This window comes from Anomaloglossus baeobatrachus, chromosome 2 (assembly GCF_048569485.1).
Source record: "Anomaloglossus baeobatrachus isolate aAnoBae1 chromosome 2, aAnoBae1.hap1, whole genome shotgun sequence".
NCBI classification, from domain to species: Eukaryota; Metazoa; Chordata; class Amphibia; order Anura; family Aromobatidae; genus Anomaloglossus; species Anomaloglossus baeobatrachus.
Window position 1 is genome coordinate 512,169,917 of NC_134354.1, and position 22,409 is coordinate 512,192,325.

At 41.1% G+C, this 22,409-nt stretch overlaps 1 protein-coding gene across 17 annotated transcripts in view; it reads left to right on the plus strand.

Annotated features, from left to right (window-relative positions):
- Positions 1 to 22,409, plus strand: part of ABI3BP (ABI family member 3 binding protein) — a 566,204-nt gene that overhangs the window by 343,191 nt on the left and 200,604 nt on the right. For 8 of the 17 annotated variants that reach the window (XM_075336532.1, XM_075336540.1, XM_075336538.1 and 5 more), the window contains 5 exons: positions 13,364 to 13,435; positions 14,316 to 14,387; positions 15,426 to 15,500; positions 19,358 to 19,429; positions 21,771 to 21,845. The exons of 3 other annotated variants lie outside the window; for them this stretch is intronic. In XM_075336532.1, coding sequence (XP_075192647.1) covers positions 13,364 to 13,435; positions 14,316 to 14,387; positions 15,426 to 15,500; positions 19,358 to 19,429; positions 21,771 to 21,845 — 366 coding nt within the window. The remainder of the gene's footprint in view (positions 1 to 13,363; positions 13,436 to 14,315; positions 14,388 to 15,425; positions 15,501 to 19,357; positions 19,430 to 21,770; positions 21,846 to 22,409) is intronic. 6 more of the 17 variants (XM_075336535.1, XM_075336543.1, XM_075336545.1 and 3 more) reach the window with 3 other exon arrangements.

Genomic DNA, 22,409 nt, shown 5'->3' on the forward strand with positions numbered 1-22,409 from the left:
TACCTCTTGAAGCTCATCAAGAGAATGCCAAGAGTGTGCAAAGTAGTAATGAAAGCAAAAGGTGGCTACTTTGAAGAACCTAGAATATAAGACATATTTTCAGTTGTTTCACACTTTTTTAAGTATTTCATTCCACATGTTTTAAGTCATAGTTTTGATGCCTTCAATGTGAATCTACAGTTTTCAGAGTCCTGAAAATAAAGAAAACTCTTTGAATGAGAAGGTGTGTCCAAACCTTTGGTCTGTACTGTACATCATTAGATTCAGAATCTCTTTGCCTACATCATGCTGCTCTCAGATGAGGTAGCAAAAACCTGTTGACAGATTTCCTTTAAATAAAAAACATAGCCTTTTAATTTATTCTTATGAGTAAAATAAAAGGAAGGCACCATGAATTCACAATTCACTATCATCTACACATGCAATTTCTGCCATAGTCTGTGAATTAGCATTTCTATCTAGTGATAAGAAATAGACTAATGTGCCCTGCTTGTACCTTACTGAACTAACTTTAGTAAGGGTTGGTGTATGTAGTAATATAATCTTACTTTAAATGAACAACTGATCAGAATCTCCAATGAAAATGAAGCAATACACAGGCGCATAGCAAGTGGCAGCTTAAAACAAGTGCTGATATGTTTAAGGGTGACTTTGAACCAATCTATCAAATTGCTCTTGAGGTTATAAATATATCAGTTAGACAAATAATATAATTAGTGCAAACCGCAAAAAATTTGGATTCTATATACTATCGTGGCATATCTTTGTTCATGTGATCTATTGTTGTTAAAATCTATTATTTTGATCTATAGGTAAATTTGTTCAAAATATGTGTGATCAGCAGAATATCCAGTAAAACATACAGAGGGTCAGATCCCCTGTGTCAACGGTGGTGGCCGTACCTGTCACCTGGCATACCCATGCAGTGGATAGGTCACACAACTGTGGACATGCTGGAATTAACCCTGTTTTTTACTGTCTCCATATGGCTAGATGGTCAGGAGCATTCTCCATGATGTTGGTGAAGTGAAAACAGAAGAGAGTCAGCAGACAGGCATGATGTTGTTAAACCAGATGTAAACTTTACTGAACAGCAGCAGATGGTCAAAGTAGATGACATAGCATGTACAGCAGGTTCCATAACACAGGCTTTCAGCAGCAGATAAAGGATATTAGGCTTGTGACGAGTGCATGAAATCAAATCCCTAAAGTGTCTAAGCTGAAATTCAACACTGTCACTATGGAAGGTCTTCCACCCCACCAGGACTGCATCCTCTAATGGGCCTAAAACGTTCCTACTCCTATTCATCTTCATTGTACACAGGGTACTAACGTCGCCATCTCCAGTGCAAGCAGACATACTTCTGGACGAGTACCCCTCTTGCATCCACAACATACCTAAATTAGACTGTGTGCTCCAGAGTACCAAGGCATTCCTCTGCTACCAAAAGTACAAGTCCACATTCCTCTATGCACGGGTCATCAGATTAGTCTGCTAGCCATCTGGCCTGATGGAAAAGGGGCTATATGGTTGCTAGAGTATTCTTCTCTTCTGTGGCTGCTAAAACTACTCAAGATTATAAAACTGACTGCAGTAACTTTTTTGAACTAAACATCCCCCCATAATCCAAACCATTCTACTACCAACTGGCACAAGGAGTTTATATACGAAACAAACATTATTGTAATCCCCAACTTTGGAGCCTAACATGCTACTAATCTCATCAAACATTACCTTGAATTATGGTATACATGCTTAACATCAGTTCAAGTTCAGTTGAGGCTACCGTGCTAATTAGGGGTCATGGCAGTGCCAATCAGCCCATCTATAAATTACTTCAAGCACTAAGCTATGATTCTAAATTGCTTTGCTGATCACAGTGAGATGTGTTTTGTCATATAAAGCTGCACAGTTCACTATCCCCTCAGTTCACTCATCTCTATAATGAGCACAATGGGGAAACATAAAGCTGATTGATAAGTGTTCAACCTCATGTTTCAGCCTTGACAAAACTACACCCCAAGATAGTAGGGGATCCAGCAAACATGAGTAGATAAAATCAATGTTTAGTCCAAAATCGTTAAAAACATCTTCATCAGTGTACATTCCATTAAAAGATTAGACAAAAGATCTATAAAACATAGGAGTTATTACACATTTTGAACCTTTGAATTCCCTTGTTCTTAGTCATAACTGACTGTACCACAATTATATAATATTTCCAACTTTGCACCAAGCAATATGCATGTATATCCTGATGGGGTTTTACTTTCCATATCAGGATATAAATGTATACTCTAAAGCTGGGTTCACACTAAGCGACAGCGACAACGACGTCGCTGTTACGTCACCATTTTCGGTGACGTAACAGCGACCTTTAAGTCGCTGTTATGATCGCTGCTTAGCTGTCAAACACAGCAGAAGCAGCGATCATAACGTCGGTGTGCTACATGTGCAGAGAGCAGGGAGCCGCGCTTAGCGCTGGCTCCTTGCTCTCCTAGGTACAGTACACATCGGGTTAATTAACCCGATGTGTGCTGCAGCTACATGTCACAGTGCTGAGAGCAGGGAGCCGCGCACACTGCTTAGCGCTGGCTCCTTGCTCTCCTTGCTACAGTATACATCGGGTTAATTACCCGATGCGTACTGCAGCCACATGTCACAGTGCAGGAGCCGGCGCTGGCAGCAAGAGCGGAGGCTGGTAACGAAGGTAAATATCGGGTAACCAGGGAAAGGTCTTCCCTTGGTTACCCGATGTTTACGCTGGTTACAGCTTACCGCAGCTGCCAGTGCCGGCTCCTGCTCGCTTCATTTCGTTGCTCTCTCGCTGTCACACACAGCGATGTGTGTGTCACAGCAGGAGAGTGACGACCAAAAAATGAAGCTGGACATTCAGCAACGACCGGCGACCTCACAGCAGGGGCCAGGTCGTTGCTGGATGTCACACACAGCGACAGCGACGGGACGTCGCTGCAACGTCACAGAAAATGGTGACGTAGCAGCGAGGTCGTTGTCGTTGTCGCTGTGTGTGACACCAGCTTAAGGCAGTCATGGCGAACCTTTCACAGGCCGAGTGCCCAAACTGTAGCCGTAAACCCATTTTTTTTTCCGAAGTGCCAACCAATCCTATTATGTAAATAGTTGATTGTAACCTTACCTTTGCCGTCTTCTCTTCTCTTCAGCAGGGGGCATCACGCTCATGCCTCCTTACCACACATTGAAGCTGAGCCCCTGCCCTTTCCAGACACAGCAGTTGGATTGATCTTTCTGGAAAAAATTGCAGCATATTAGACACAAGGGATTTTAGCATGGAATGTAATCAGATGTCACCCTGTAATCCACATCCACATTTCAAAGTCTGAACATCCTAAAAACACATAATAAAGTGTGAGTTGCTCCCCTCCCCTTCATTGTGTAGTTATGTCCCCCTTCCTGGCCACTTCCTGGTAAACATGTCCCCCATCCTGATATGTATTTCCTACATTCTGGTATATTTGTCCCCATCCTGGTAAATATTCCTCATCCTGGTAAATGTACCCCATCCTGGTAAATGTACCCCATCCAGGCATGTACCTCATTCCTGGTAAATGTACCTCATCCAGGCATGTTCCCTTATCCTGGTAAATGTCCCCTTTCCTGGTAAACGTACCCCATCCTTGAAAAATATACCCCATCCTGATAAATGTCACCCTTCCTGCTAAATGTTCCCCATCCTGGCAATTTTCCCCATCCTGGCATGTTCATGTACCCCCATCCTTTCATGTTTCCCCCCATCCTGGTAAATGTATCCCCCATCCTGGTAAATGTACCCCATCCTGGCATGTTCCCCTTCCTGCTAAATGTACCCCATCCTGGCATGTTTCCCCCCATCCTTGCAGTCATGTTTCCCCCCATCCTTCCAGTCATGTTTCCCCCCATCCTTGCAGTCATGTTTCCCCCCATCCCTGCAGTCATGTTTCCCCCCATCCTTGCAGTCATGTTTCCCCCCATCTTTGCAGTCATGTTTCCCCCCATCTTTGCAGTCATGTTTCCCCCCATCTTTGCAGTCATGTTTCCCCCCATCTTTGCACGTTTCTCTCCATCCTTGCAGCCATGTTTCCCCCATCCTTGCAGCCATGTTTGCCCCGTGCTCTCCATGTTTGCCCCGTGCTCTCCATGTTTGCCCCGTGCTCTGTATGCCCCCGTGCTCTGTATGCCCCCGTGCTCTGTATGCCCCTGTGCTATGTGTTTGCCCCGTGCTCTTTGCCCCCGTGCTCTGTGTTTGCCCCCGTGCTCTGTGTTTGCCCCCGTGCTCTGTATGTTTGCCCCGTGCTCTGTATGTTTGCCCCGTGCTCTGTATGTTTGCCCCCGTGCTCTGTATGTTTGCCCCCGTGCTCTGTATATTTGCCCCGTGCTCTGTATGTTTGCCCCCGTGCTCTGTATGTTTGCCCCCGTGCTCTGTATGTTTGCCCCCGTGCTCTGAATGTTTGCCCTGTGCTCTGTATGTTTGTCCCCGTGCTCTGTATGTTTGCCTCCATGCTCTGTATGTTTGCCCCCATGCTCTGGGTTTGCCCCCCGTGCTCTGGGTTTTCCCCCCGTGCTCTGGGTTTGCCCCCGTGCTCTGTGTTTGCCCCCGTGCTCTGTGTTTGCCCCCGTGCTCTGGTTTTACCCCCATGCTCTGGTTTTACCCTTGTGCTCTGGGTTTGCCCCCGTGCTCTGGGTTTGCCCCCGTGGTCGGTTTTCCCCCGTGCTCTGGGTTTGCCCCCGTCCTGGCACAGCTGCACACAGCTTGAAAATAAAAAAAAAAACTCACCTTGCAGCCCCTGCTCCTCCGCTGCACGCCGCCCTCAGTCAGTTCAGAAAGATCCCGCGCGCCCACAGGACGCCGGTGCCGCCTACTGATGCCCCTCCGTCTCCTAGGCAACAGGCCTGCGGCTCAGGAGAGGAGGCGTGTCAGAGGCAGGAGAAATGTCTCCTCCGCTCCAACACCAGTTTGTACTGTCGGCGCGACCACACCGACAGTACAAAGTGGCTCAGTGTGGCGACAGCGCGCGTGCCAGCACAAAGGGCTCTGCGTGCCCAGTGTGGCACACGTGCCATAGGTTCGCCATCACTGCTCTAAGGGGTACTTTACACGCTGCGACATCGCTAGCAATTGCTAGCGATGTCGAGCGCGATAGCACCCACCCCCATCGTACATGCGATATCTTGTGCTTGCTGCCGTAGCGAACATTATTGCTACGGTAGCTTCACATGCACAAAACTGGTCGGCGACGTCGTGGTGACGCCGAATGCACCTCCCCCTTGAAGGAGGGATTGTTCGGTGGTCACCGCGACGTCACTGTGACATCACCGCGACGTCACTAAGTGGCCGGCCAATAGAAGTGGAGGGGCGGATATGACATAACATACCGCCCACCTCCATCCTTCCGCATTGCCGCTGGACGCAGGTATGGAGATGTTTGACGTTCCTGCGGCTTCACACACAGCGATGTGTGGTGCTGCAGGAACGACAATCAACATCGTATCAGCAGCAGGAGCAACATTATGGAAATGAACGATGTGACACAGATCAGCGATTTTTGTCACTTTTGCCCTCGTTCATCGTCGCAGGTAGGATTTACACATTGCGATGTTGCTGCCGGCGTTGGATGTGCGTCACTAATGATGTGACCCCGATGATATATTGGCCGCGATGTCACAACGTGTAAAGCCCGCCTAAGAATGGCACAAACGTAGTACGTGGCTGTAATAGCTAAGTTCTATCTGGATCTGTTGGGACTCTCGAGATGTCATGGTCAATAGCTTAGTAATGGCTGAGGTATCTGAGGAGTTTGACAGAGGCCCCTGTTTTTGCAGTGTGACTGTGGGATGCTGATAGCCTTCATATCTTCTATATATTGACGCCTATTGGATATTGTCAGAAAGATTATCTAACAGGCTGTCTGTTAGCTTAACCCCTTGACAATTCAGCCTGTTTTCACCTCACAGACTAGGACAATCTTTTCAATTCTGACCAGTGTCACTTTATGTGGTAATAACTCTGGAAAGCTTCAACCAATCCCAGTGATTCTGAGATTAGTTTTTTCATGACATATTGTACTTTATGGCAATTGTAAATTTAAGATGAAATAGAGGAGTAGAGTTTGAGCGCTGCCTGTACTCATCCCACGCAATCCATCAACATGATGTCAGGAAACTAGCAAGTAACTGAAGCGTGGCCCTCGGTGATATCCTTTTCCAGAAGAGGTGATGGGCACTGAGGGAAAGTGAGTGCAGCCCCAGCCTACTGTAATGTAATGATTGAGACACCTCTCAAATGAAATGTCACTGGAAATGTAGTAAAAAAGCACACATTTAGGGATTACCTATATATGAAGAGATTTACGGAATTGTGTAATAAAGCTAATTGCAAAAGTGGTTAGGTTGTAAAGATAGATATTTAGAAAATACAATTTAGGCGTCGAACCACCTCTTAAATTTATGTAAAATATAAAGTATGTCTATGTAGATTCTCACAGAGAGCTTGTGCATGTCTTGAGAATTTTTTAGTGAATTCCACTATGTAATAGAGTAGTACATTCATATATATTGATTATATTTTGTAGAAATATGAAAGAATTTTTATCATGTGAAATGCCAGAACTAAGTTTATAGATTATATTGTAAACCAAAACAGATCTATAAAAATGTCACCCAGTGACATTATTTTTTTTTCTATTATTTTGATGTCAAGTTTTGATGGCTTTGTTTTTAGCAGAAACCCCAGTAATGTCCCAGCAAAGTACTGTGTTACCAGTAAGAATATACAGAACCACGTCTGGTAAAGACATTGAATTTATTAAGTTTCATTTTGCTTGACTCTTTGTTGTCTAATTAAATGGGTAAAATGCAAATTGCTTGAAAAAATAAGCAATTTTGCAATTCACTACTTATTAAAAATCCTCTCCTTTCTCAAGAAGGTAGGAATTTCTAATTCTTAGTTTCCTTGACAATGCCCAGAGAATGGTATTTAAATCAATAAAAGTGGCTTTCTTTATTATAGACGCCTCACACTATAAAATGGCCGCGATGCAACAGTTCCCACAAACTGCCTTAAAAGTCCATTATACAAAAGGCGGCACATCACTTAATTTTCTTTATCTTTTTTTATCAATTCATATTTCATAAATATACTGTACATCCAGTAACTTGACATTTTATTACATCATACTTACCACTGATGCAATACCGTCCTCATCAATTTTCCATGCTACAGTAAAGGCCGCTTTACACGCTGCGATATCGTTACCGATATCGCTAGCGTGCGTTCCCGCCCCCATCGGTTGTGCGTCACGGGCAAATCGCTGCCCGTGGCGCATAACATCGCCCGGACCCGTCACACTACTAACCTGCCTAGCCACGTCTCTGTGACCGGCGAACCACCACTTTTCTAAGTGGGCAGTTCATTAGGCATCACAGCGACGTCACTAAACGGCCACCTAATAGAAGCGGAGGGGCACAGATGAGCAGGACGTAACATCCCGCCCACCTCCTTCCTTCCGCATTGCGGGCAGCCGCAGGTAAGGAGAGGTTCCTCGTTCCTGCGGTATCAAACACATAGCGATGTATGCTGCCGCAGGTACAACGAACAACATCGTACCTGCAGCAGCAACGATAATTGGGAATAGGGGGGCATGTCACCGATTTGCGATTTTGAACGTTTTTGCGGCGATTTAAAATTGCTCATAGGTGTCACACACAACAACATCGCTAACGCGGCCGGATGTGCGTCAAAAATTCCGTGACACGTAGCGTGTAAAGCGGCCTTAAGACTCTTGGTGCGAGCAATACATATGCACACATAGGCTTGAATAGATTAAACAGAGAGGCAGAGGCGCTTCACCAATGATCAAGAACTACACCTGCAACGACATTGCGAGGGATCCCCTTTCTCAAGCCTACTATCTTAATTCGTCTTCATCCTTATAAGCACATACACCATGTAACCTATAACCAATCCAACCACCAGGTACTAAAACACATAACATCAATTTGCTTGTTACAAATATACAAATTATATACATTCATTCAATAAGAATAGTGTCCACAATGAGACTGAATTAAATATAAATGCAGGTGTTGCAAAAAAAAATTTATTTTTTAATTTTTTTTCTCCCCTTAACCACATATTGCATTACAACATAGTAGTAGAAAAAAACATGGCCGCACATCCAAAAATCGTAAGTTGATCTAATGCCGCTAGGCAAAATTTAAATACCTGAACATGAGGTTCTTAGTTTAACATTCTGATCAGACTGTATGAAGCCCACTGCCACTTCATGGAGAACCTCTGAGTGGGTCCTTAATCTATACGCTAAACACGCGGTGCTGTGCGCCAACCACAATGCACCAGTAGGGCAGGTGACCTGGTGCCTCACAGCGCCCATACTGCAAGGTTGGATGTGCGGCCATGTCTTTTTCTACTACTATGTCACATATCACATTAATTCACAAGAACATATTGAAGCTACATTTCTCATTTCTTTTAACCCTTTAGGAGAAATAGTAAAAAGGGAATATATCCAATGGACTTCTCTTTGCAGCAATCTCTTCCATTTTAATTCATAAATCATGTGTTTAGACTCCCAAAAATATTTTGCCACTAGTTTCACTAATGTTTTGTTATTTTTAGTTGGCATTACTTTTTCTTTATCATCACTTTTATCAGCTTAATTTTGCATTACACCATATAATCTGATGATGAATGATGGTCAGTAAGTCTAATACTACGTGATGTCTGTCCCACATATCCCGGTCCACATGAGCATTTAAAAAATATACAACATCTGAAGAATGAATTACAGGCAAATAAAAAACCTTTTAGATAAATTCCCATAAAATGCTAAATTTTATTAATTGATATTATTTTAAATGCAGGCAAAAAAAACTGACAATAAATAAACCAAAATTAGACATACAAAGTATATACAGTACATGACCATCGGTACAAGAATGGAAAGGGTTAGTTGTCACAGATTACAGCACAATAAAGGCTCAAATAGCCACAGGAGCGCAATGTGAATGCAACCCTAAATAACCCAAACACCTTCTTCTCTCACTCAACCCATATTGCAGGGTAAGTATAAAGGTGGGGAGGGGTAAAAAAGAAAATAACAACTGCTAAGGGACAACAGCAAATTGCAGCTGGATACATTAATTAATTTCAAACCAATAATCAAAAGTCCCAATACAAAGATTCACCCTTAGCTGATATTATTAGGGAGCCATTTGGAGCAATCTCCGCTGCTGTGCTGAATACACAAATGTGCCCAAGTCCTCCAGATGCAGTCACTATATGTAACAGCACATGCCTCAAGCACATGCCTCAAAAATTTGGGAGGAAAATGAGGTGTGCATCTTATAATGCGAATGTAGCATAACCGGGAGGTGGAGAATGGGCACTGTGCTGGCTGCGGGGACTGTTCTGGCTGCTGTGGGAGCTGTGCTGGCTGCGGCTGGGGGCTGTGCTGGCTGTGGTGGGGGCTGTGTGGAGCAGAGCGGTGCGGCGGGTGAGATGCTCTGTCAGCGGTGTGGGCTTCAAATAATGGCGTCCGGAGTCGGCGCGTGCTCTGACGGAGCTCTCGGTTCAAGATCTCATCTGCACGTGCACCGCCTCCAGCCCATTGATCTCCCAGCAGCGGACTTAATGAAAATGTCCAGCAGAGGTGCCACGTGTGCAGATGAGATCTTGGCTTGTCATTAAGCTGAGAGCTCAATCTGCGCACGCGCCAAATTTGTGCTCCATTTTTTTGAAGCCCACACCGCCAACAGAGCATATATGACACACGCCACACCGCCCTCCTCCAGACAGCCTGCTCGCCACCCATAGCCAGCACAGCCCCCACCGCAGCCAGCACAGTTCCCACTACAGCACCTGCAGCATCACCATACTGCAGCACTGCCCCTGCCTCTGATGCGATTTTCTTGTTCCCTTAAAGATGCATAATTTGAAGATTGATATGCCCAGTTACATAGGGAGACCTCATTTCATGAATACATTGGAATTCTCTCACAATTCTGGAAGGGCATTGCTATCATGAGACAATAAAATGCAATTAAACACACCACAGAAAAAAGGATGCAAATGTTTCTCATACTACCGCATGTTGCAGGGCAGAAAAAACAGCTTGACAGAATCTCTTGTCTAGCTTGAAAAGATTTTATTGCTATGTCCTCAATGTGATTATCCTTAGCTGCTCTAGAAGAAGCAGTGAAGATGTTTCCTCTTCATCTTATCTCAACACTAGTAATATTTGCTAATATGATTTCAACTGATTAAGTTTTTGTTTAGCTGGAGTAATTTCTTTTTCTAATTAAATTTTGATTTTCACCAGTGCACCCAGTACACACAGATGTACCACAAGTGAGCCCTATCTTCCCTCTTAAACAAAACATGACACCTTTAGGTAATAACTACCACTGGTTGGGCTTTTTATCATTTTGTAACAGTATTGATATTATAGAAAAAAGCAGCAAATTTCCAGCGCCAGGAGAAGCTTAATTAAAAATCCACTTTATTATGAAAAATAAAAAACAGCAGGTACAGCATATGTCGGATGGCTTACAGAACAACGCGTTTCGACGCTCAGGTCTTAATCATATGCTGTACCTGCTGTTTTTTATTTTATTTTTCATAATAAAGTGGAATTTTAATTAAGCTTCTCCTGGCGCTGGAAATTTGCTGCTTTTTTCTATAATTGTACGGCTGCCTAGCCATATTCCGTGCACAGGAATTGGATATTATCAGCAGGACGGTTGGTGAGCTGGACTTTTTCTCTTTTCTTGGAAGAACATGATTAAGACCTGAGCGTCGAAACGCGTTGTTCTGTAAGCCATCCGACATATGCTGTACCTGCTGTTTTTTATTTTATTTTTCATAATAAAGTGGATTTTTAATTAAGCTTCTCCTGGCGCTGGAAATTTGCTGCTTTTTTCTATAATTGTACGGCTGCCTAGCCATATTCCGTGCGCAGGAATTGGATATTATCAGCAGGACGGTTGGTGAGCTGGACTTTTTCTCTTTTCTTAGTATTGATATTAGGCTTATAGCAAGTGATGGCAAGTACATCAATCTATCTCCTACAGCAGTTAAGCAGTCTAATGGATTTTTACGTAATTCCACTTTTGCATTTTTCTCACTCAATTTTTTGATCGTGGGATTATGTAAAAATACATTTGAGATAGATTATTGAGAACTAGACTGATTGACGTACTTGTCAACATCTACGCAAATCCTATTATCAATAGTGTTATAGGATTTGTCTTTCTATACTGTGTAGGAGGTAGTAGAGGCTTGTTTAAGTCTAGCTATACGTTTCGTACTCTGAAAATAACTGAAACTCTGTGTATGCCTATTTTATATTTTTGAATTAAATGTTTTAATTATGACAAAAAGGAAAAGGAGGAATTATAATAACTATTATTCCAAAATAAAAATGTGTTGAACCATTTGATTCACCTTTTTGGTACATGGTGGGTGCCTGATTCCATGTAATGGTGCAGGCTTGTGTGCTCTATAGTTTTACTGTACATCTTTCCTTTCTTATATTCAGGGGCATGAAGTGTGTTAGGCAGAATAGACAACCTTCGAGAATGGGCAGTAAGATTGGACGTGAGGGGACACGTTGTCGATTTTTAAAAACAATGATCTGGGTTAATTTCTTCTTAGGAATTAGGATTTATCTTTATAAGTAAGAACAATATTGACTGGCAGGAAAAGAACCAATGAGATATTGAAACTAATTGTCAGATTTTGTTTGAGGAAAACCAGTTTGACATTTTATGTATTTTGTAACATGGTGAAATAATGTCCTGGAAGCAACTATAAAATGATTAGACTGACCTTAAAGTAGTGCTCAGGGTAACCAAAAATATCAATGTTGGCTAATAGATGTGAAGAAAACATTCCCCATGCCAATATGGTACCTTAAAGGAAACCTGTCATTTGCAATATGCACCCAGAAGCACGAGAAGCTCTGGGTGCATACTACTAATCCCTGCTTAGCAGTCCCAGCCTATAGTAGCGTACATAGAGGGATCTTTAGCCCCCTTTACATGTAAGCACGCCCCTGTGGACGTGCTAACATGCTAATAAATGTGCATGGTCAGAGGATGGTCGCGCTCACCTCTCTGCTACCTTCGAGTCTGATGCTGAACTTCGGATCAGTGCACATTATCCTGGACTTTTGGTCATGCAGACTACATGAGTTCGAAGCCAGGACGCGTACAACGAGCTTCATAGTGCACATGACGAAAAGTCCGGGATCATGCGCACTGAGCTGAAGTCCAGCATCAGACATGATGGCAGCAGAGGTGAGCTTGACCATCCTCTGACGCTGTGTATTCATTAGCATATTAGTACGCCCACAGACCGACTAGCCAGGGGAACTAACGCCCTTGCGACTAGTTGCTGGCCTCATTAGCATATCATATGGGACTTTTAGAAATACTTTTTCTAAAGATCTCTTTATCTATGCCACTATAGGCTGGGACAGTTAGGCAGGAAGTAGCAATATGTACCAACAACTGCTCATGGTTCGGGTTGTATATCGGATCTGACAGGTTCCCTTTAACACCACTAGAGAGATGGTTGACATGAAAATATGACTGCAATTGGGTGAAATTTTTCCCATCTTCAGCTGTAACTCCCTCAAAGATTTACCTTATGGCCACAATTTTTTCTGAACTCTGAAGACTGTTTAGCAGAAAACTACATCTGCATAGATTTTGGTTTGTGGCGCATTGACAAGATAATGGACCTATGTTTAAGTTTAGTGTATGTCTTACTTTTTGTGTTTACTCCTTTTAATGTATATTCGACGAATAGGTCGCTGCTATGCGAATATTCAATGCGCAATGTAAGTCTACAGGAATCCCGAATAGTTCCGAACAGTTGTTATTCGGGTTTCCCCTTAGACTTACATTGCGCATCGAATATTCGAGAATAGTCAAATAGCGGTGACCTATTCAGAAAATATTCACGAAGCCAAATATTTGAGGTATTCGATCATCCCTGATTACAACCACCGGCAGATGAAATGTAATCAAAAACTATTGTTCTTCTTACAGTGGCAGCAAATCGAGGGCTGGGATACCTTTACATTAGCGCCAAGTTAAACTAATAATAATAATAATATTATCCTTACTTGCACAAGATTATAGAAACTATTGATTAATTAAATTATGTATTATAGAAAAATACTTGTAGTAAATGGAGTATTTCGACATACTTCTTTACAATATTGCTATGTTGTGTATATAGGGAATTTATTAGAAAATTTAAAAATGCATATCATATCTCTTTTACATTATTGCTCAGTTCATTGTAATGTTTTTTTCTAGCCACCACAAGACAAATTGCCCTTGCTAGGCAAAGCACCGAGCCCTCCCACACTCGACAAAAGCCAACCATGGGTAAAACTTGATAGCTTGTAGTGTTCACTTATCATTGCATACCGGCACTAGGCATCACGCATTCTTCAGCAACTCTTTTTGCTTATGAGAACACCAATCTAGTCGATCTCACCATCTATTTGCTGACACATGACTGTCTCATAGGCATTGTGTGATCATTTAATCAGCCTAGCTATATTTATGAGAAATAGGCAATCTGGAATGGTAATTACAATCTTGAAAATTAGTGGAGAGGATACAGTAATTGTCCATTGGTGTCTTCAAGAAGAATACCTATACATGTGTGATCAGTTGCATATTTCTGCTGCCACATATTGGAGGTTTTGAGACAGAGATTTCAAACCATACTTCTGAGCATCAAATCCTTGATGAATCATAAAATAAACTCAGATTGACTGCGTAAAACTATAAAATGTAAGACCTAATTTACTGCAAAGAAGATGTTATACACATGGACAAAAATATTGTGACACACTTTTTAATCTTTGAAATCAGGTTACTCATTCAGTACCATTCCCACATGGGTATAAAATCCAGCCCCTAGCCAGCATTGCAATAACAAATTTTGTGAAATTTCTTCCTTCATAAATATTTTACGACCAACTGTTAATGGTATTAATGACAAGTGGAAGTAGTTAGGAATCACAGCAAATCAGCTACCAAGTAGAGACCACAAAAAATTACAGAGCAGGGTCGCTAACTTCACTGTAGAGTACCAAATCTCCCCTAGTAATAACATCAGCACAAAAACAGTTTTTTAATGTTGTGTTTAATATATATATATATTGTTATTGTATACTTTATTGGACTGGTGTTGATTTATCTTATAAAACTGCATTTTTATTCCACTATTAATCAGCTAGGTTTAATATTTCTCCAGCTACCTCAACTCAATTGGTTCCAGCCAAACAAAGATCGAGGCCCCCTCGTACCCAAACAAAATCAACCACGGGTAAAGCTCAGTAGGATGTAGTGCTATATAATCACTGCAAAATGGTATTGGATATTACGCCTTTTACAGCATCTTTCTGCGTAAAAGGAACCCATCACCATGAAAATGCAGTGCAATCTGCAGATATCATGTTATAGAGCAGGAGGAGCTGGTTTGTAGTTTTACGTGAAAGGATTTAGTAGAAAGATTTAGTGTTTTAATCATATAAATCTCTGCTTTTTGTGGGTTTTAGGTGCAGTGGGCGAACCGTCAGTGACTGACAGCTCTCTGTGTATGCATATTTATGCAAACAAAGCTTTCAGTCATCTATAGGACAACCCACTGAACCTAAAATCCATAAAGAGCAAAGGTTTAAAATAAATTACATACAAGGTATACTGAATTTGTTCTCATAAATCTATATATCTGTCTGCTCATCTCTCTGCTCGAACATGGTGCCTGCCTTTTCATGGTGTAGAGTTCTCTTTAAAGGCAAAAGATCTAAACCATTATATAATCCTGCCTGCATTTCAGTCATTTCACAAATCATAAATGCTACCACGCCATGCTTTCCCAGCAGCAGTCACTGTATGGCCATCCATTCCGCCCCATTCTGCCTGCCCCTATCTAGGTATTTTTTTTTCTATGATGTACTGGAATTTTTGGTTCCTAGTGAACTGATGTACTAGCATGGAAGTCATTAGGAAGAATACCTATATATACATTCATACATACATACATGACCATTGCTTCTTCTTTTGCCTTTATGCATTTTGCTACTGGAAGCTTTGAGGCAGAGATTAATATATTGCAACAAAAGATTTTTAGACCAGAATAATAAAAAATTGGAAATTGTAACCACAATCGACAGATGAGCTGTAAAAGTGTAAGATTCAAGTAGTATATAATAGAGCAGAAAAATTCATCCTTGGTTCTCAACGCTATATCTGCCTCAATGGATTCTAAATGGGCATATTATGTTTATTCCAGCATAAGCATGTGCCCCGCTTCATCATTTCAGTGGTAGAGTAAATGTTTGATTTGTTATTTTTCTTTAAGCATTCACCAGGGGTCAGCGTATTCCTACTACATATGAAAGTATTACTAGGACAGAAGTACCTCATTCTATATCGGGTATAGTTCTATTTAACATTTGACAATAGAGTTTAATGTTATATCATATAGTCTGCAATCTTAAATTTGTTGGCCAGTGAAAGAAGTTATCACCTATCCTTTGGATAGATTGTGTGGGTCAGAACGCAAAATTATAATTTTGCTTATAGAGACTGGACTACAAACATTGGAGGCTTTAAGAGGAATATCTATACACAACTCAACATTGTTGGCTCTATTTGTATACATAAGCTCTCAATGTAAGGTTTAATAGTAGGCTGTAGGCTAAGGACACACGGCGAGTAAAACAGAGCTAGTGGAATGCAATAAAAAATCACATTCCACCTGGATCCATGTTACTCAATGGGGCAGCTTCCGTCTGCAATTTTTTTCTCAGCCTTAGATGGACCAAGAAAACAATTGCAGCATGCTGTGGTTGAAATCCGATTCATTTTCACTCGCACCCATACAAGTCTATGGGTGCGAGAGAAACATCGCACTGCACTCGCATTACACCAGAGTGCAGTGTGATATACGTATCAGCTGATAAAGGAGGATATAAGGAGTTTAGTCCCTCCCTCTCCTCCGCAGCTGTGATCCGATCGCAGCACAGTGGTATGACACTCGGCTCACGCTTGCAGCAGAGCGGGAGCTGAGTGTTATGCGATGCATTCACAGTAATGACCTCATGTCCTTAGTCTTATAGTCAGAATTCTTAAAGGGAACCTGTCAGGTTCCCTGTGCCCTCTAGCCCAGCACTATTCATATCTGTATGTCAAAATTCCCTGCCTTATCAGCCCTGTATGTTGTTATTTCCTAATATCAATGTTTTAAATGAGCATTTATAAAGTTTCGTTGTTTCCCCATACTAGTCGGCCCGCTTTCCATATTATCCCTGTGGGTAGGATAACATGATTTCCACTAGCCGACGTCACCACCAGTACTAGTAATCTTGTGCATGCTCGTGCCTTTGTTCACTCACGCTGAGCCTCTTCTAATGCCAGTTATACGCATCCTGGCTTCAGAAAGGTGCACTGCGCATGATCCAAAGTACAGAAGCTGTCCTTCCAATCGTTCCCAGTGCGCCTCACTGAGTAGGGATGTGTAATCCCAGCTTTTGAGGCTTGATGTGAGTTAACAAAGCTAAGCATATGTGGGAGATTACCAAGAGCTGCAATGTCGCCGGCTCAAGGAAATCATGTTATCTCTCCCACAGGGGTGTGATAACTTGGAAAGAAGGCCTACTATTCTGGTAAAATAGTGACCCCATCGACTAGTCAAAGCCCTGTTTAGCATAGAAACAACAGAGTGTATAAATCCTTTTTTCAAACATTGATTATAGTAAATAACTTTATACAAGACTGGTAAGGTAGGGAATTTTGGCATCAGCATGAATGCTGATGGGTTGGAGGTCACCAGGGATCTGACAGGTTGCCTTTAAGAAATGTTTGGAGAATGGATATGACATATAAAACCAGAGTTTTGAATTTTTGCTGATTTCCAGTTAATTAACGGTTAAAAACTTAGTTAAAATTAGATAAGAGCTTTTTTTAGTGTTAAGATGTATAGACTGCCACTTATATGTGGTATATTTGGACTATGTATACAGTGATGGAAACTTGGGGGTACGAATTCAAAATCTCCAATGGCAGGTTTTTAATAGTAATATATTTTCATATGAGCCAAAGGGACCTTTTAGGCCCCTAGGCTCAAGAGCCCGATCGCAATTACAACCCCTGTGTCTATTATACTTATGCCGCTGATAACATTTATTATTTCAAATAAATAGTAAATGAATATAAATATAAATAATTTCTCATATGTCTTAAAGGGAACCTGACATGTGGAAAAAAAATGCTATTAATCTGCAGATATGGGGTTAGTGTGTATAACTGGGTTAATTTGTATAATCTGTTTAATCTGATGTGGAGCTAATTTATACTATACACTGAGCAGTGACTGAAACTACACGGGCGCCACTGCTGACTGAAAGCCGAATGCTGCCAGAAAGAATAACTTTAATTTCATCCCAGCAGTGGGGCAGTGCCAGTGCTGGCAGGCTCAGAATGCTATTAACCTGGAAATATGCAGTAAATCTGTATAATGGTGTTAATCTGTATAATGGAGTTAGTCTGATATGGAGCTAATGTATACTATACCCTGAGCAGTCACTGAAACCAGTCCGGCACCATCACTATGACTGAAAGCCGAACGCTGTAGGGAGGTATAACGTTCATTTCCTCCTGGCAGTAGGACTTTCAGTGCCGGCACCTGACGCTATTAACCTGAAGATTAACCCCATATCTGCAGGTAAATAGCATTTTTTCATAAATCAGATTGCCTTGAAAGTCTCACATCTTTCAGAAAGTAGTCATGATTTTATTTTGGATTTCAGCTGTTTCTAAGCCATTTCTCTCATCATGTCTGTAATATCTGGCTGACACACACACACTTTGAATCGTATTTGCTTGGCTATTGGAAGTGATGAGTTCTTCATTACACATAATCGCCAAGCACTTTTCTTTTTAGGCCTCAGTTACAGTACAGGTTAGCTGATGCAAAACATAAGTTTGAAAAACGAATATACATACTCATATGTGAGGCAGCTCTGCTTTTATATTATCAGGTAGTTGGAGTTTATTTTAGGTAATATACAGTACAGACCAAAAATTTGGACACACCTCATTTAAAGAGTTTTCTTTATTTTCATGACTCTAAAAATTGTAGATTCAAATTGAAGGCATCAAAACTATGAATTAAAACATGTGGAATGAAATGCTTAAAAAAGTGTGAAACAACTGAAAATATGTCTTATATTCTAGGTTCTTCAAAGTAGCCATCTTTTGCTTTTATTACTGCTATGCACACTCTTGGCATTCTCTTGATGAGCTTCAAGAGGTAGTCACCAGAAATGGTTTTCCAACAGTCTTGAAGGAGTTCCCAGAGATGCTTAGCACTTGTTGACCCTTTTACCTTCACTCTGCGGTCCAGCTCACCCCAAACCATCTCAATTGGGTTCAGGTCTGGTGACTGTGGAGACCAAGTCATTTGGCGTAGCACCCCATCACTCTCCTTCTCAGTCAAATAGCCCTTACATAGGCTGGAGGTGTGTTTGGGGTTATTGTCCTGTTGAAAAATAAATGATGGTCTAACTAAACACAAACCGGCTGGAATAGCATGCCGCTGCAAGATGCTGTGGTAGCCATGCTGGTTTAGTATGCCTTCAATTTTGAATAAATCCCCAACAGTGTCATCAGCAAAGCACCCCCACACCATCACACCTCCTCCTCCATGCTTCACGGTGGGAACCAGGCATGTAGAATCCATCTGTTCACCTTTTCTACAAAGACACGGTGTTTGGATCCAAAGATCTCAAATTTGGACTCATCAGACCAAAGCACAGATTTCCACTGGTCTAATGTCCATTCATTGTGTTCTTTAGCCCAAACAAGTCTCTTCTGCTTGTTGCCTGCCCTTAGCAGTGGTTTCCTAGCAGCTATTTTACCATGAAGGCCTGCTGCACAAAGTCTCCTCTTAACAGTTGTTCTAGAGATGAGAAGGTGTGTCCAAACTTTTGGTCGGTACTGTACATATACGGGATATAATAAGTAATGGGAATCATATGATGGAAGGCATAGTTTGAATACGGGCTTGTTAAATATAAATACGATACTGTCTACAGTATATGTGGTCAATATGTTTTCATCTTACATTGTGATACAGTTCACATTTAATGGACAAAGACTGGAAAAAGAGCTCCAGTAACTCTTGTTTGACTGAAAGCAATTGGATTATATGTTGTGCTTAGTACTCATAATGGGTTTTTTTTGTTCATGCACTGGATATTCTACTAATGCTTTGTTTTAATGTTTCAACAGTTACTACCAGCCAAATTTTGGCAGCCAAACAAAGTACCTCCCCCTCCCCCACTCGTGCAAAAATACCAATGGGTAATGTTTTTTTAGGACACTGTTCATTTGTAGCACACTATTGTCATTGCATATTATACCTTTTGCAAGCAAATCTATCTGCTTAGCAGCATGCAATGCATCCATTGCCCTACCGAGTCATTCCATCTATCTACCACATAAACTGTTTCATCATGTTATCTAGGAAGAAGCCTAGTCCATCACACAATCCATCACACAACCCGTCACACAATACAATCAGTGTCTTATCCAGTGTACAGTCGTGTCCTGCACACAATATCGTCCACCTATCCAGTCCATCTCACATTAATTTCTGCATAAAATCCATCCATATCACCATCCAGTCTGTCGCCTTGCTTGTATTGGACTTTCTATTGGACAGTCCAGTCAATTACCCTAAGTAGCGCACCGCCCATTACTGCTGCCACGCAACATTTTCTATAGCAATCATTGTATAGCCATCGCAAGCTGTGCCTTTATAAAAATTAGGTCTTTTTCCATGACATCTAATTGCAATTTTCTTCCAACAATGGTGGAGCAGACAATTGTATAATGGTTTCTTCAAGAAGAATACTTATATATGAGAAAAATGTTGCTTCTTTTGCTTCCACATATTGTGTTTTGAGGCAGAGCTGTCAAACCCAGCTTTCAGTTGCATAGCTATCAAAAGACTTGTAGCTCCTTAGATGCCATGGTCAATAGTTATAAACAGTTTGATGGCTGAGGGTCTAACAATGAATTCCAGGACTCATATGGCTGTATGTCTATTAGGTATGACATCATAAATTAGCATTTTACTATCAACAGTCTATAAGGCTTTAGTATGCTAAAGAATTATATCAGCAATTAAAACATCATATTGTGAAATCCTTAGTGAACTAGGTAAATCAATTTTTAAAAACTTGACTTACAAAAAAAAAAGTATATAGTATAAAAATGAATGGACCGATTAAATCTCAATATATTTTCATTAGTTTTCTGGTATAAGATGCTGACAATTTGCAAAATTTGTAACAATTTTGCCACTTTCCTCATATTTAGGCTAGTCCTGGGCAGCTCTGCCAAAGTGGATGGAGTTTAGGTGGAACAGGCAGGGCATGGCCCACCTGACAAATTTGACAGAATATACACCAATTTAGGAGTGTAACATTTTTGGCACAGGAGCACGGTGACAAACAGTTAATAAATCATTTAGTTCTAATCTTACTTCTTCCTGATCTTATTAGCTATAGTGAAAACTAAAAACTTCAGAAAAAGTTGATCAAGTTATATTTATCCCAAACTTTTTACCACTGAAAAATGTAACTCATTGCTAAAAACAAGCCTTTACATGGCTAAGTTGACAAAAAAAATTAAAAAATCCATGGCGCCGATTCAACTAAAAAATAATGCAAGTTCATCCTCCTCCCATCTTGATGGAGTAAAAGAGGCATCGAATTCATTAAGAGAAGCACACCACATCTGCTTGGTGCATGAATCTCTGCTCCACACCAGAAATGTTACTCCAGCCATGGACTAGAGTAGTATTAATGACATAGAAATGCTGGCACTTTTCATGCATCAGATGGGTGAACATTATCTCACCCTGTCCTACCCTGGCCCTTCCACTGCTCCACCCATTAAAACGGAACTGATCCAAAGAGGCGTAATAACACTCTTGAAACACAATTTGTTTCCACAACTCTGCATTGCAAAAGAAATTCCCGTATTCTCAAAGCTTTCATATCACTTTTGAGGCATGACCGCTTTGATGAATCAGCCCCATTGCCTCTTATGGAAAATAAAAAAAAAGTCGCAACACCAAAATAGCTTGTACTTAATCAGTTCAAGTGTAAATATAGATTTTTTTTTTAAAAAAATTATGTTACACACTACATAGTGTTGCTCATTGGTGGCTATCTGGCTCCTTAGACATCCACTGATCAGTCAACACTGCTGAGTATATGGACTAACCTGTAAGTATATAGGTGCGTACACCGATATTTAATAGTGAATATTCAGTCCCATAGACTAATGCAGGAGCTGTGCAATACAGAAGTGTTTTGAGTAATAGCAAAGGGTCTCTGGACCCAGACCTCACCAATCAACATACCGTACTTATTATATACAAAAATGTTTAGAAAATGATGGGTTACATTTTAAAGTCTTAAAAAGATGTAAATATATAATAAGCTATCAGGTAAACTGGAATTTGCTGTCCTTGAGGTCCCTCAATATTATGGCATCCATGAGTAATTTGATAAGTTTCTGCTTACTACTGATGCATCTGCCTCAAAAGATGTTACATTTGCATTTCCCTATAACTATATCTGCTATTATTATTGCGTAAAATACATTTTCATTTTCGGAATTTCTCTTTCAGCATTTACTAGAAGTCAGCATATTTCGACAACACAGGACAGTAATGTTAACACTGCAGCACCATATTCTATACGTGGTATAACCATTTTAACAAATCCTTTTATGAAGTCTTTAATTTTGGGAAGTCATCTTCTTTCTTCAGCAGTGCACTTCTCCCCTGCCTCCTGGCTTCCTGAAGATTGTTAGTTTGTACCAGCAGCATGATGAAGCCGCTGGACAGAACTGAATGTTCTCCTATGCTGCTATAGCAGGGGAAGCTTTGTCTCTACATCAGGGACATATGTACAGTCTGATCAATACTATAAAATATCAAATAATATTGTTAGTAAACTTATCATTTTAGCATTAGGTGCATAATAAATAATAATTCACATCATACAATGCCGATGCGATATTGTCCATCATAAAGGGTACGATGAATGATTCCACGATGTTATCAAAATGAAGGGGATTATTATCTAAGTGAGAACCATTAGGAAAATCAGAGTATTTAGGTGGTGTAAAGCTACTTAAAGAGGTTGGCCACTACTTTAACATTGATGGCCTATCCTTAAGGGTGCTTTACATGCTGCAACATCGCTATCGATCTCGTTAGCGATGTAACACGCCAGATCGCACATACGATTTGGCGAGATCGTAC